The sequence below is a fragment of the Colletotrichum graminicola genome (genome assembly GCF_000149035.1).
Source record: "Colletotrichum graminicola M1.001 genomic scaffold supercont1.8, whole genome shotgun sequence".
Taxonomy (NCBI): domain Eukaryota; kingdom Fungi; phylum Ascomycota; class Sordariomycetes; order Glomerellales; family Glomerellaceae; genus Colletotrichum; species Colletotrichum graminicola.
The window spans coordinates 435,211-449,977 of NW_007361012.1; the positions used below are offsets into that span (position 1 = coordinate 435,211).

At 57.5% G+C, this 14,767-nt stretch overlaps 6 protein-coding genes across 6 annotated transcripts; 4 read left to right on the forward strand and 2 right to left on the reverse strand.

The window, feature by feature from the left end:
* Positions 1-134: 134 nt before the first annotated feature.
* GLRG_02799 (mixed-linked glucanase) lies at positions 135-2,058 on the forward strand (the record flags this gene model as incomplete). The annotated part of the gene is made up of 8 exons (XM_008093484.1): positions 135-229; positions 329-543; positions 641-734; positions 790-865; positions 938-1,210; positions 1,317-1,432; positions 1,484-1,891; positions 1,959-2,058. Coding segments are annotated over 8 exons (1,377 nt in total), but the record flags the coding sequence as incomplete, so codon positions are not given.
* Positions 2,059-2,144: 86 nt separating this feature from the next.
* On the reverse strand, positions 2,145-2,651 carry GLRG_02800 (uncharacterized protein; the record flags this gene model as incomplete). The annotated part of the gene is made up of 1 exon (XM_008093485.1): positions 2,145-2,651. The coding sequence occupies one exon, from the start codon at positions 2,649-2,651 to the stop codon at positions 2,145-2,147; it is 507 nt and encodes a 168-aa protein (XP_008091676.1).
* Positions 2,652-2,843: 192 nt separating this feature from the next.
* On the reverse strand, positions 2,844-3,871 carry GLRG_02801 (calcineurin-like phosphoesterase; the record flags this gene model as incomplete). The annotated part of the gene is made up of 2 exons (XM_008093486.1): positions 2,844-3,212; positions 3,269-3,871. The coding sequence occupies 2 exons, from the start codon at positions 3,869-3,871 to the stop codon at positions 2,844-2,846; spliced, it is 972 nt and encodes a 323-aa protein (XP_008091677.1).
* A 938-nt stretch (positions 3,872-4,809) lies between these two features.
* On the forward strand, positions 4,810-7,244 carry GLRG_02802 (uncharacterized protein; the record flags this gene model as incomplete). Its single annotated transcript, XM_008093487.1, has 5 exons — positions 4,810-4,909; positions 4,980-5,975; positions 6,030-7,038; positions 7,097-7,160; positions 7,215-7,244. 5 exons carry the CDS (start codon positions 4,810-4,812, stop codon positions 7,242-7,244), a joined length of 2,199 nt encoding a protein of 732 aa, XP_008091678.1.
* A 1,305-nt stretch (positions 7,245-8,549) lies between these two features.
* GLRG_02803 (SH3 domain-containing protein) lies at positions 8,550-11,256 on the forward strand (the record flags this gene model as incomplete). Its single annotated transcript, XM_008093488.1, has 6 exons — positions 8,550-8,766; positions 8,822-9,046; positions 9,105-10,027; positions 10,079-10,169; positions 10,231-10,908; positions 11,003-11,256. The coding sequence occupies 6 exons, from the start codon at positions 8,550-8,552 to the stop codon at positions 11,254-11,256; spliced, it is 2,388 nt and encodes a 795-aa protein (XP_008091679.1).
* A 1,312-nt stretch (positions 11,257-12,568) lies between these two features.
* On the forward strand, positions 12,569-14,260 carry GLRG_02804 (FMN-dependent dehydrogenase; the record flags this gene model as incomplete). The annotated part of the gene is made up of 4 exons (XM_008093489.1): positions 12,569-12,634; positions 12,702-12,735; positions 12,793-13,106; positions 13,181-14,260. The coding sequence occupies 4 exons, from the start codon at positions 12,569-12,571 to the stop codon at positions 14,258-14,260; spliced, it is 1,494 nt and encodes a 497-aa protein (XP_008091680.1).
* Positions 14,261-14,767: the final 507 nt, after the last annotated feature.

The window sequence follows — 14,767 nt, forward strand, 5'->3', positions numbered from 1 at the left end:
CTCGCTCGCTCTTACTACTTTCGTTGCTCGTGGGCCGTGATCACTTACACGCCCCCTTTCCTAGTTAACGCGGCTAATATCGAAAAGAGAACAAGGAGGCGGCAAAGAAGGGCGGGCAAGAAAGCCAGGTCAAGATGGCTTACAGCCTGTCGCACTCATACTTTGGCGCCAACTTCATTTCCGACTTCAACTTTATCAACTACGACGACCCTTCCAATGGCTTTGTAAGGTACGTGTGCTTCCCAAGCCAGAACCCGACACATACCCGCCGAGGGGGAAAGCCGAGGCCAAGAAATCATTCAGCTGATGACAACGCGGGGCGCAACAGGTACCAGAGCCAGCCCGATGCCCTCGCAAAGGGCCTCTACTCGATCAACCCAAACACGAAGGCCGTGACGCTGGGCGTCGACAACACCAACGTCTACGGCCTCGATGAGGGGCGGCCGAGCTTGAGGCTCGAGAGCAAGAGACAATATAACCATGGCCTGTTCATCGGGGACTTTGCGCATATGCCGCCGTCTGTCTGTGGATTGTGGCCAGCATGTAAGTCGAACGGGCAGTTTTCTTCCCTTACAGCCTCCTCCCCCAGCGGGGAGCTGACTGGCGGTGAGGCGCAACGGCTGACATGATCGGGAGGAAGTCTGGATGTACGGGACGGATTGGCCCGTGGATGGCGAGATTGATATCATTGAGGGCGCCAATCAGGCCACCACGAATATAATCTCTGGACACACGTATGTTCATCTCCCCAAGTCATCATCGTGGCTGCCATACTGATATAAGGAACAGCACGCAAGGATGCCGTCTCCCGGACGCGCCACAAGCCGCCGGCGAACCGCTGCTTCGAGACTGCGAAAGCCCAGGTGTAAGCCTCGTTTCCCGCTCCTCATTCCTTCCTCCAATCCACCCCCGGTTCTCGCTGACGCGCGTCAAACAGACCACCAACAACGCCGGCTGCAACTACCTGCCCCCCGCGTCTCAACCGCACACATACGGCGATTCGTTCAACGCCGTCGGCGGCGGCGTATACGCCCTCGAGTGGACCTCAGAGGCCATCCGCATCTGGCACTGGCCGCGGCATGGCATCCCCAGCGACATCGTCGCCAAGACCCCCGACCCGTCTACTTGGGGCCTGCCTTCGGCGCTGTTCGGGACTTCGAGCTGCGAGGTGGACCGGTACTTCAGAAATATGAGCATTGTGATTCAGACGGTAAGCCCATGGCGGCGTGAGCGGGGGTGGTCCCCGCGACTTCCATGAGCCAGTGGACTTTTGGTTGGTGAAGATACATGTACTGACGTGAGCTTCTGACGAGCAGAACTTCTGTGGTGATTACGCCGCCACTATATGGGGCAGTGACGGAGATACCTGCAATCAGCGGGCCCCGACCTGCGTCGAATACGTGGCGAATAACCCTGATGCCTTTAGTAACGCGTGAGTTGTCACGTACCGACAGTGAAAGTTCTTGGCTGACATGAAGCAAAGATACTGGGAGGTCAACTACATTGACGTATACCAGCCCAGTGCTGTCGATAACGCGGGCCCAGCGGAGCCGACAACGACGACGACCATTAAGGTCACTTCCACAATCTACAAGACGGTGCCGAATCCCGCCACCATGATGACGAGCATCATGCAGAACGGCACCGTGCTCGTCTCCTCCATGAGCGGCAACCCGGCGGGCCCGACGGCCACCGCTCCGCCGAGCCCGTCCACCGACCCGATCGTCCCGGGGCGCGATCCGGCCACCGTCGGCGAGTACGCGTACCTCGGCTGCTACGGCTCAACGACCGGATTCCAGACGTTCTTGCTCAGAGCCTCGCTGCCGGATTTGACGGTCGAGAAGTGTGTTGACCTGTGCAGGCCTGGTAGATATGCCGCCCTCCGTGGAAGGTGAGAATCTGCCCAACCCCATTAGTGAACACCCGGACGAGCCCGGTACTGACGACCCGACCCCTAGCGAATGCTTCTGCGCGGAGGCCCTCGACCCGGACACCAGAGCCGAGGCGGACCGCGGGCGCTGCGATATCCCCTGCCCGGGCAACAGTGTGCAGCTCTGCGGCGGCACCACCGGCGTCTCGCAGGCCCCCTCGCGCCTCATGCATCTCCACCGCCGTGCCGCGCCGGCCAACTACCTACTCACCGTCTACGGCCGCACATCCGACGACGTGTCGCCGCCGCCGCCGCCGCTGGGAGACCCCGAGCCGCACCCGCCCTCGACGTCGACGCTCGTGACGACCATCACGTACACCACCGTCGACGCAACCGGTCTCGCGTCCCTGATCCCCGTGGAATACCAGACGACGATCCTGGTGCCCGAGTGTAACAAGTACTGCGGCGACAGGGCCCCGGCGGCGGTCTGCGTGCCGCTGACGACGACGCTGGCCTCGTGCAACGCGTGCGGCGCGAACGGCACGAGCCAGGTCACGCTGACGGTGCCGTTGCAGATCGCCGCCGTGCCGTTGACGACGCCGGCGACGGGGTACTGGCCGACGACTCCGGCCCTTCCCGGAGGTCCGACCGGGACACCGGCGCCGTCACAGGTTTTGATCAGCTCCGCAGCGGGTGGGAGCCATGTGTGGGCTGTGCGTCTAGGAGCGGCCATCGCGATGGTGCGCTTCGTGTTGATGTTCCTTTGATAAGCAATAGGCATCACTGGCGGATCGGTAGGGCTGGTTCCCGGAGCATTTGGCGGAGCATTTGGCGGAGCATCTGAAACCTACTTTCCTCCCTTTCCTACACATTCATTAGCATAGACATCGTCATGATACCACCACACCAGCGCAACGGGCGCATGCATTTATTAGTACTAGTTCTATACAGATAGCAACGAGATGTTCGTTGGTCACAGATCCACCACCTCCACGGGGTTCCCTAGCCGTCCCGTGTTTCCGCGCATCTGGGCGGCATTCACCATGAGACCGCCGGTGTTGCCGCCGGGCCCAATCATCACCCACTTCCACACAACACCGTGCGCGGCGTAACCCAGCACGCGGAGAGCTTCTCTCCAGCCCGAGTGCGGAAAGAAGTCACGGATGAGGCCGCGTGGGCGCTTGGACAAGAGGGCCTCGTAGGCGCGCTGACACTCGTCAAAGTGGACGGCCTCGCGGCCGTGGCCCCAGTGCACGTGGCCGAAGACGTGCAGCTTCGGGCGCACTCGCCAGACCTCTTTGAGGAGGCCGGGGCAACCCAGGCCCAGATCCAAGTGGTTTTTCTGTACCGCGTTAGGAAATGCCTTTCAGATGTGGATGAGACGGAGGGCCGACGAACGGGTGGAGCGTGAGTGATCAAGATGTCCGTGTCTATCGGGACGGTATTCGTCCAGGGCGGCGATGCGCGGTCATACTGGAAAGCGCTCTCGGGGCCGCCGCAGGCCGGGATGTCGGGGGCGCCGTAGATCTTCAGACGGCGCCCGCCCTTGAACTCCAGCGTCACAGCGTCGCGGACGAGGTAGCGGATGCCCTTGAAATCGAGGGTCCTGCCGCGATCTTGGGGTAAGCGGGCGCTGGGGTCGAAGTAGCTGTCATGGTTGCCGCAGACGAGGATCTTGTGCTGGTGGGGCTGGGCGGCGAGCCAATCGATCTGGGCCTGGATGTCGTCGGCGGTCCCCGCGTTGGTGAGGTCGCCGGCGTGGATAAGGAGGTCTCCGTTAGGGATGGCGACGTTGGTGTGGTCGTGGGTGTCGGAGATACAGACGATGCGGATGGCGGGCTTGTCGCGGGGTGGGATGAACGGTCGGCCGCGGAGGAAGAGAGCGATTCTATATATTATCGTGACGATGAGGTGCAAAGGTGAGGCGAGGAGGGAATCGAGCAGTGTTGGGGGCTCCCAGTCGTTCTTGCGACTGAGGCCGAGGGCTGTGAGGAGGGTCATCGGAGGCGAGAGGCGCGTTTTCTCTTTGCCTCGAAATACCTCGACCGAGTGAGTACCTTGTCAAGAAAGAAGAGGTCAATTAATGTTATACGGGGTCTATAGGTAACGTTGTGACAGAGAGGGGTGAAATACGGTGAGCTGTTGTTGAGGCCGGTTGGAGGCTAGGGCCACATTGGACTGATCTTCACATGAGAGCTTCGAGCTGAAACCCCACCACCGATGACAGCACCGGCACCTCAGTGGAGAATGCAACTGGAGCGACCGGCCGGCAGCTGGCGCGGAGGCATCGCCCGGGGTTTCCGGGTTTCCACATCCTCTGATTGGCGAATCAATTATCCGTCGAAAATGAATCGTGGAAACTTGGGCCTGGTGAGGCTGAATGTGGCTTGAACATCTTTGATACCTATCCGCGTGCTTACGTAAAGGGAGGGGGGGGGGGAAGGATTCAGCTATGCGAGGGGCAGCTTTGTGGCCGGGCTGCCCTGGCCACATCCACCAGTCGCTCACTGCTACGCCAAACCTGGAATGGCGCTGCCGTGTCACTGGGCCGGAGGCGCTGAGGGGCTGGAGCTTGTTCCCTGGAAAACCCACCGTACCCACCCATCCAAGTCGGGCCCTGCGTGGTGACGTGACGGTTCCCCCAATCGTCCCGCCCAAGCTTTCTCGTTGCTGTCCTTCCAAAAAAACCTGCCAAGCAAGACATCGCCGTCATTACTTCAGCCACTTGGCCGGGTGTCACAAACTTGGCTTTAAAACACTTCAGGCCGTCTTGTCTCGCCATCTTCAGCATTTTGGGAATCTTGGAAAGTCTTGCTCCCAGCTTACCCCGGGATTGCATCCCATCTCCCTCGCGTACCGACCTCCTGAATAGAACCTGCATAGCATCCGTGCTCAAGCTCTCAACGAGGAGTATTGAGACGAACTCCCGGCCTGCAGCTATGGCGAGCTTTAGCGACCTCTACAGCAACGAAAAGACCAAGGGTCTGGACTCCAACTTTGGCGTGGACTTTGTGATCAACTACAAGATCCCGCAAGAAGGTGAGAGCCACCCAGCCCTTGCCTCCAATCCCTTTTCCTGCTCACGGGGGCTGATGCATGTATTGTACAGACCGAGCCGTTGCCGAGGCGGGCTTCGTCCAGCTCGTCGAGGCCCTGACCCATGTCGGCCTGACCACCGAGGTCCGGAGAGGCGACAAGCAGTCCGTCCTCGTCTTCATCAAAATCGCCGACAAGTTTCTCGACGATCAGGTCTACCGATCCCGGCTCCAAGACTGGCTCCAGGGCGTCCGAACCACGAGCTCCGACAAGGACCTTTCTCAGGCTCTCCGCGATGAGCCCGTCTCCGACGCCGAGCGCCTGCGCCTCGTATACCTGCTGATTGTGAAACCCAAGAACGAGGGCGGCGCCGGCATCACGCCCCAGTCGGGCCGCTGGAAGCACGTCGACAGCATCTTCCCGCTGCACAATCACGCCTTCAACAAGCAGTGGATCAAGAGGGTGAGTACAAAGGGCCAGACGGATGAGACTGATCTCGACGAGATCCGCGACAAGTTCGGCGAGAGCGTCGCCTTCTACTTTGCATTTATGCATACCTACTTCAAGTTCCTCGCCGTCCCCGCCGCCGCCGGTTTCGCGGCCTGGGTTCTCCTCGGCCAGTTCTCGTGGTTCTATGCCCTCGTCAGCTGCCTGTGGTCCGTCGTCTTTTTCGAGTTCTGGAAGAAGAAGGAGGTCGACCTAGCAGTGCAGTGGGGCGTCCGCGGCGTCTCCAACATCCAGCACCCCCGTCCGCAGTTCGAGTTCGAGCGCCAGGCGGAGGACCCCGTCACTGGGGAGTCTGTCAAGATTTACTCGCCCATCAAGCGCCTGCAGACGCAGCTGCTGCAGATCCCGTTCGCCGCGGCCTGCATCTTGGTGCTCGGAACCCTCATCGTGACCTGCAATTCGCTGGAAATCTTCATCAATGAGGTATACAACGGACCGTTCCAATCATACCTCGCCTTTCTCCCAACTGTCATTCTGGTCGTCATGACACCCACTTTCTCTACGGTGCTCACGAAGTTCGCGACGAGACTCACTGAAATGGAGAACTACGAGACAATCGATGGTGAGTTTTGACGGCAGCCAGCGCGCACAATGGTTTGCTAATGACGATTCCCAGCACATCACGCGGCCTTGGTACAGAAGGAGTTTGTTTTGAACTTCCTAACTTCCTACATGGCTCTGTTCTTTACCACATTCGTCTACCTGCCTTTCGGTGACCGTCTCACCCCCTATCTCGACTTCTGGCGGTCCACTGCGCAAAAGATTACCCCGAAAGACGTCAACTTCCAGACCCAGGAATTCGTCGTCAACCCTGACCGAATCAGCAAGCAGATGTTTTACTTCACCGTCACTGCTCAGGTGGTCAACTTCGCTACCGAGGTCATCGTACCTTACGTCAAGCGCCAGGTCTTCGAGGAGGTCAGGGAGGTGCAGTCCAAGATGTCAAAGGAGGGCGATGCGGCCCATATCAAGGACCATCCCGAGGAATCTGCTTTCTTGGAGCGAGTGAGGAAAGAAGCCGAACTTGAAACCTACGATGTCACCGGTGACTACCGAGAAATGGTAATCCAGTTTGGCTACCTTTCTCTCTTTTCTGTAGCCTGGCCGCTGGCGGCCTGCTGTTTCCTGGTCAACAATTGGGTCGAGATGAGATCCGATGCTGTCAAGATCGCCATCAGCAGTAGGAGGCCCATCCCGTGGCGCGCCGACTCTATCGGTCCTTGGCTCAACGCTCTTGGCTTCCTGTCTTGGCTGGGAAGCATCACCAGCGCCTCGATCGTCTTTCTCTGCAGCTCCAGTGGTAAGGGTAGTGGACCCCATAGCGCCCCTGGCAGCATTCAAGCCTGGGGCCTCCTCTTGAGCATCCTCCTGGCCGAGCACTTCTACTTTGCAGCCCAGTTCGTCGTCCGTCTTGTCATGACGAAGCTGGAAAGCCCTGGCTTGCAAAAAGAGAAGAAGGAGCGGTTCGTGATGAAGAAGAGACTCCTTGAGGAGAACCTGGGTCAAGGCGTTTCGGACCAAGCCGCCACCCCTGGTATCGAGAAAACCGAGATGATCACGTTGAAGACATTGGAGGAAGAGGCTCGCAGACTCTCGACTCAAGGCCACGGTGGCGCCGAGGAAGCGTAAGTCACCCTCAAAGAAAGCAGACCTGTGCCCAGAAGCTAACAGAGTACGTACTAGATTCTGGCTTCGCCAACGAGGTATGGGCGAGGTGATTCAAATCGGTCGCAACTTGATTTCTCAAGTAAGTTTACGCCGTCCAACACTCAATGCTGCTTTCTAACGATTGATTTTTCAGAGCGTTGCTGGAAACTCGACAAAGGCTTGAAACCATGGCCACGCCAACAGGGCGTGAACTTGATGGACTGTAGTCGAAGGCCACATGGCCACCCTTTAACCACTTACGTCCGATGTCGTATAGAGCATGTATCGTTAGCAAATAAGTGTAATTGAAAGACACATGGTTTAACGTTTCAACGTCGTCAGCTTGGGCTGGAATCCGATGTACACAAACTTTGAGTACTTTGACTGAGTCAACGATACAAGGATGAATGGTGAGTTCTTTGGTGTAAGTGAGTGGGCTGCTACCTTCTTTGTTGGTTCTTGAAGTGGTGACCGACGGCCAAGTCGAAAAAGTCTCAAAGCCTGATCTACGGTTGATAGATGACCGTTTGATCAATCGCCTATCGGGCAAGGCAGACCTGCAGGCTTAATAGATGAGCACGCGTCGTTGTTCCGGCATGCTATTGAGTGGGTTTGTTTGCTAGAAGGGGCCCCAATATTGGACTGCGCCTCTGCGCTAGCCTAGCCGCCCTGGACCGCTCAAGTGCAGCTATCACCAAATGCGCCTATCACAGAGGTACGTACTCGCATTTGGAAGCTGACACAGACTCCTTCCCCTCCCCCTCATGATCCTAAATCCCAGATAACCCGTCTCCATGACATTCCTATCGCTTGCGATCGCCAATCGCAGGTCCCTGTTCAAGAATGTGCCACGCAGACGAACTCAAACGGGTCTGCCTAGTAGTAGCACGTCGCCCGAGAGCATAGCAGTGGTAGCTGGCTAGACATCCGGCCCAACTTCGTGTTCGGAGCATGTCGACTTTTGTCCTCGTTTATCAAACACCATGCCGGTTTCGTCCAGGAACTAGGGCACCACTTTCACTTGCATCTGCCTCTAAGCTGGACGCCACCTTCCCGGCTTCCCTGCCCACATTCAGTGGTGGCTTCCTGATGCTCCCTGGGTCTCCGGTGAGGGCATGTCTCGGGACGGTGTCTGACATGCGTTGTGCCCTGCGTCTGCCTACCACACTCGCCCACCGTTGGCCATCTTCCGGCCTAGAGCTGTCTTCGGTCGCCGAAAGCTGACACCCGGGTTGGTTGCTCGGTTCAGCCGCCTCGATGTTCTTGTTTCTTACACCCCCTCGTGTCCTCCCCTCTTCCTTCATTCTCTACCATCATATTGAAATGATGCCTGTCGTCACTCACGACTGGTACGAAAGCAACTGTTGAGATCGGTATTCGTCCATGTGAATAAACCTCTGTCAGCTCGTCACGCCCGCGCATCATCACCACGTTACCGCCATTTCACCCTTCCAGACAGAACGAGTGCCGCCGCGTTCAGGCTACCGCGATGGACGTCGTCGCCGACTTGGCGACCGGTCCCTTTAGGGAGGTCGTAGAAAAGGGCAACCTCGCACTCGAGAACGCAGGCGATAACAAGGAAATGCGCTCCGAGAGTCAGAAGCTGGTCAAGGGCGCCGAGCGCATTCTCAAAATCATTGAGCCGCTTTGCGAGCGACACTTGGTGGAGTACGGCGTGGCCTTTACGGATGCACTCAAGGATGACAGTATGCACGGCTTCGGGCTTGAGATTCCTGGAGCAGTTCACTGACTTTGAAGTAGATGAGATCGCCGAGTACAGATCACAGCTGACCGACATGTTGTGGGATTTTGACGATGCCGTCGAGGAGGACGCGTTTGAAAAGGAAAAATATGTCGAGCTGCGAGAGCTGTGCAAAAAGACCGGGCTACGGACCGGGGAGATATTGAAGAGGATGAAACTCGAGGCGGCGCCGCGACAGCAGCCCATCGCTCCGGTTGTCGCGGCGTCACCGCCTGCCGCGACTGGTAGGTACACTCAACATAAAAAACTGATAGCTATGCGCTGACTGTTACATCTTAATAGAAACTCAGGATCGAGATCAAAGAGCTCAAGGCGCCCCCAAGAGAGAGCTCCAGGAAGAAATCCAAACTCTTAAGCCGGGTCTCACAGTAGAGGAGGTTCGGGAACCGTCGCCTCCGTCAACGGACCCGTGGGATCTCAAAGTGAGCCCAGCAATCGAAATGGGCTTGGAGGCATCGCTGGGCGACCATATCGAGCGTCGGCCGCCCGTTTCCACCATGAGTTCCCCGGTATCTGAGCCGGTAAGCCCAGAAGATACAAGAAGGCTGTCTTATAGTTCCAGTCGACAGCTCAGCATGCCAACCGGAAGGATGCTACCTGAAGAGGAACAGTATCATCAAACGAGCCCTCTGGATATCTCACAATCCCCAACCTTGCCAAGGGATAGGAACTCTCTAGGCGCGCGAGCCCGGACCTCGTCGGCTACCCTTGCTGTGGTGACCGAAGACCAGCCGGTGAAGCCGGACTCTGCACCGTTGCCGCACCGCTATTCCCAGGCAAGCTCGGTCTACTCTCAATCGTCCAGACAACGCTCCCAGGAGTCCTTTCACAGCTCCGTCTTCGATGGTAGGAGGAATGATGGCTCCAACAGCCTTGCGATGACTGAGCATCGCATCTCCTCGTCTTCTGGGCATGGTGGGCAGCTGAGCTCCATACCTCCTCGCGGGCCTGTTATGCCGCCAAACTTCCTGTCAGGTATTTATGACGGCATTGAAAGAGTGCCATTGCTTATGAACGACGGCGAAGGACTTATTCCTGTCGAATCTGAGTCGAGCAATGCGGCAAAGCCCCTGGCTATGGTTTCGAGCCGACCGAAGGACTGTAGCATTGGTCTGAGCAGCTCGTTTTACTTGTACAAGGGGTTTTGCGAGGGTGCGAAAGAAGTGACTCTGGGAGGCCTTGGCATCAAGAAGATCAAGAAGCCTGTGAGTTGCCATGGTATTCGACCAAGCCTCAAACTGACATGCTTGATTTAGGGTTTCTCCGGCGCCCACGAGGTAGCCAAGTGTACCAGCTGCTCGTACGAGCTCGGCTTCAGGCAGGTCCAGCTAGACGTCGACAGAACAGGTACGTACAAGCTCCTCCAACGCCGGGTCTTTGCTATGTACTTACTTACATGACCTGCCAGAGCAAGCGAACTTTCTCTCGTGCAGGATAGCCTACCGCCCGCGGTTCCTCCAGAAGTCCCACGTCGCTACAAAACGCGCCGATGAACTCCTCTACGGCTGCGTCTTCTGTGTCCACGCCCAGCGGACTCTTGAAGAGTGCGATGCGACCGTCTTTTTCAGCCAGAAGAAGCTCTTTGAGCACCTGGCACGGCATCCCCGTCCCTTACCGCAGGTGCCCGGGATCACGGTCATCGAAGAGGCTGAAATACCGCCTGACCTGCGCAACAATTACGACCTACACTTCCGAGCGCCGCCAAAGGAGAGCTCGCTGGCGGCCAAGCAGACGGAGATCGCGCTGCGGCCAACCGCGACGGCGACGCAGACGGTGAAGCGCATGTACGGCATGCGGCTGCTCTACGACAACACGCCGGCGTTCGAGCTGGCTAACGGAGCGAGAGTTTCGGGGATCGTGTTCCCGGAGAAGTACAACGGCGAGTGGGTCATGGGATGGCACGAGGAGAACTTTGGGTCGGCGCCGTTGGACGTGCTGAAGCTGGAGCCGCCGCCTAAGGGGGAGATCCGGATGAACACAACGAGAAACATCTCGGCGGTGGCGAGGTGGAAGTTTGCGCCGAAGACGAAGGACGGCGGGGACTGGCTGCGGTTCGACCAGGGGGATATGATCACCAACATCAGCTGTGGGTTTCCGTCCACCCATTTTCTGCTCTTTTCTTTTCTCTAGGCGTGGGCATTCGTTGGATGAAAGTCGAAAAGGCTAACACAGCATCATAGGGGCCTGGCAGGACCACTGGTGCTGGTCCGGTACCAACGCCAAGGGGGTCTGGGGCATCTTCCCGCAGACCCATATCGACAGCAACACGATCCACGAGACGTCGGACCGCTCGAGCGTGTCGAGCAGCGAGCGGCGAAGGCGGGCCGAGGGCTTCTTTGGGAGATTCGCGAGCAATCGCAAGGCGTCGTCGCAGAGGACGTCGAGCGTGTCAGAGGTCGTCGTGTCATCCGGCCCGAGACCGACGGTATTCTAGTAGGCGCTGGGTGTCGAGGTCATCTTTACGGGTTGCCGGTTGGCTTGCAAGGGGTTTTATGGTGTTTGGTTGCCAAGATGGGCGGTGAGGAGTTCTATACCCGGTGATTATTGAGAAAGCTAGATGGGCACGGAAGGGGCAGGATTGCTATTCATATTGTGCCCCATGAAGTGTCGGTTGCGACATACCAGGTTTATAAGTCAGGGGGGAAACACGAGTATTTTTTTGGGTCTTCCTAAATAAGTTACGGTCTGACTGATTGGCTGGATATGAGCAGGGAAGTGATTTCCAGGAAGCTTCAACCAGGGAGGAATGTAGAATCATCTTGGTAACTTGGGAGCTGATCGTTACAGTCCAAAACGGGAATCTTCGTCGCTGCTGGCTCCTGCTTAAGTGCGGGTTCGCAGACCTGGATCTCGAGGGTCAAAACCACAGAGATTGTTCGATCGTGCCTGTCGTTAGGGAATGCAACCACAAGACACGGCAGTGCCCACCAGGAATAACTTCTGGTCAAGATCACGTTCACTAAATGGTCCAGCTCAGCCATGCGCGACAGGACGACTCGGATCAGACCGCTCGTCCCGTGTCTTCCTCGGAATCGTAGCCGTACCGGCCGCGGCTCGCAAGCCGAAGGGTAGCTGGAGGACCCCGCGTACAGGCGGTGGCTTGTTGGACGAACGCGTGTGCGCACTTATTGGGCCGGTGGGATTATACACCGACAAATTACAATCAACGGTGATGCCCATATTACCCCGCACCCAATTGACCCGAGGTGAGTACTTGTACTAGCGCGACGCGGGAGCCACTGTGGGGCACGGCAGTGGCGGACGGTACAATGAAGAGCGAGCTGATGACCTTTGATGGGTTTCGCCCCCGCCCCCCGGCAGCTCTTCTCCAACCCCCAATATGGCCCCCACCAGTTTTAACCTACTACTTGTACGTAAACTATATAGCAAATACGCCGCCGCAACTTTCATTTAATTTTGTTTAATGTCATTGTAGAAGACGTATTCTCGAACTGACTAGCGAGACGACAGCTGCATCTCGATCTGCTCATGTGGTTGTGTCGGCTTCACTTCCACCCATCACGTCAAACCGTGCTGTAGATCTGCTATTCCCGGCCCGCCTAATTTGAAATTCCTTAGGTCCGAATAGAAGACGGGCCACCCATAAAACTGCGCTACACCGTGGAGAAAGATCTGCCAATTGTCGGCCTTTACCCCGGATCCTCCTTGACTCCAAGCAACCTCCCACCTCACGACTTCCATCAGTCCGGAGTAGCGGAACAATAATCGCGCACAGCCAACGAAAAATGGGTTTGAAGGGCGACGAGATCGCGAAGCACAACAGTGCCGACTCTTGCTGGGTCATTGTCCACGTAAGCTGCCGCCGAGCGTCTCACTCCAACGGAGAAGGCTCATAATTGACATCCGGCCGATTGATAGGGCAAAGCGTATGATGTCACAGACTTCCTGCCGGGTGAGTACGCCTTCAACCACAACCGTCGATCCGATCGTCGTTAACGCCAGTTTCTAGAGCACCCTGGTGGCTCCAAGATCATTCTGAAGTATGCCGGCAAAGATGCGACAGAAGAATTCGACCCCATCCACCCGCCCGACACCCTCGACAAGTACCTCGACAAGTCCAAGCACCTGGGCCCCGTCGATATGGCCTCCGTAGTGGTGGAGACGAAGGAAGAGGACCCCGAAGAGCTGCAGCGGTTGGAGAGGGTCGAGCACAAGCCGCTGCTGTCCCAATGCTACAACCTGATGGACTTTGAGGCCGTGGCACGCAGAGTCATGAAGAAGACTGGGTGGGCGTACTACTCGAGCGCCGCTGACGACGAAATCGTGAGTGTCCTTCCCTCGTCCTTGGACAGCCAGAGCACCAAGAGCCAGCGATGCTGACCCAAACCCTCACGCAGACGATGCGCGAAAACCACGGCGCCTTCCACAGAATCTGGTTCCGGCCGCAGATTCTCGTCGACGTTGAAAAGGTCGACTTCACCACCACCATGCTCGGCACAAAGGTCGACATGCCCTTCTACGTCACCGCCACCGCCCTCGGAAAGCTTGGCCACCCGGAGGGCGAGGTTCTGCTCACACGCGCCGCCCGCAAGCACAACGTCATCCAGATGATCCCAACGTTGGCCTCGTGCTCGTTTGACGAGCTCATGGACGCCGCCGAAGGGGATCAGGTCCAGTGGATGCAGCTGTACGTCAACAAAGACCGCGAAATCACCAAGAAGATTGTGCAGCACGCCGAGAAGCGTGGGTGCAAGGGTCTCTTCATCACCGTCGACGCGCCGCAGTTGGGTCGTCGCGAGAAGGACATGCGCTCCAAGTTCACCGACCCCGGCGCGAATGTGCAGTCCGGCCAGGCCACGGACCAGAGCCAGGGCGCCGCGCGCGCCATCTCGTCCTTCATCGACCCCGCTCTGTCATGGAAGGATATTCCCTGGTTCAAGTCCATCACCAACATGCCCATCATCCTGAAGGGCGTGCAGCGTGTCGAGGACGTCATCAAGGCCATCGAGGCCGGCGTCCAGGGCGTCGTGCTCTCCAACCACGGAGGTCGCCAGCTCGACTTTGCCCGGTCCGGTATCGAGGTCCTTGCCGAGACGATGCCTGTGCTGCGCCGCATGGGTCTGGAGAACGCCATTGAGATTTACATTGACGGCGGCGTGCGCCGCGCTACCGACATCATCAAGGCCCTCTGCCTCGGCGCTAAGGGCGTTGGCATCGGCAGGCCTTTCCTGTACGCCATGTCCGGCTACGGCTTCGACGGCGTTGACCGCGCCATGCAGCTTCTCCGCGACGAGATGGAGATGAATATGCGCCTCATCGGCTGCACAAGCGTAGACCAGCTCAACCCGTCCCTCGTCGACACCCGGAGCCTGTTCAACCACGGCGCCACGCCTTCGGATAACCTCGGAATGGCCGTGTACGACCCTCTGGCGACGCCGGTGCAGAGGCCCAAGGCTCCCAAGTCTTCCAAGTTGTAAGCCCGATTCGGAGAAGTTTGTGCGTTTTAGCGAACACGTACATGAAGCCTTTCACGCGGCGGGGTCGTTGACTTCTGGGAGCAAGCGTGAAGCATCATGAGAGCTTATATATATCATATATATAGCATTATACACTAGAAACATATCAATACATTCTGCGTAGTTTAGATACTATATGTGCTCCTGTTGGCATGTTGCGGATGTTCTGTCAAGAGCAGAACTGGTCGTCAGAAAAAGAGAAGAAGAAAAAAATAGCATTCTCTGGTATCGTCATCGTTCACCTTCGCGTTGGATCGAACATGGTGCTTCTTTTGCCAGCCGAGCTTCGTCCCAAGGCAATGCTTATAAAGGGACCACTGAGAAGCCCCACGGCCACTTGTAGATCACATAGACACGGAAGGCCAAACGTCTTTAGAGACGATTTAATACACCGCTGTGTATTGGTTGAGGTAGTACGGGCGCCGGCGGCGAGTGTCCAGTGACAGGCCGATGTCGTCCCGTCTGCTG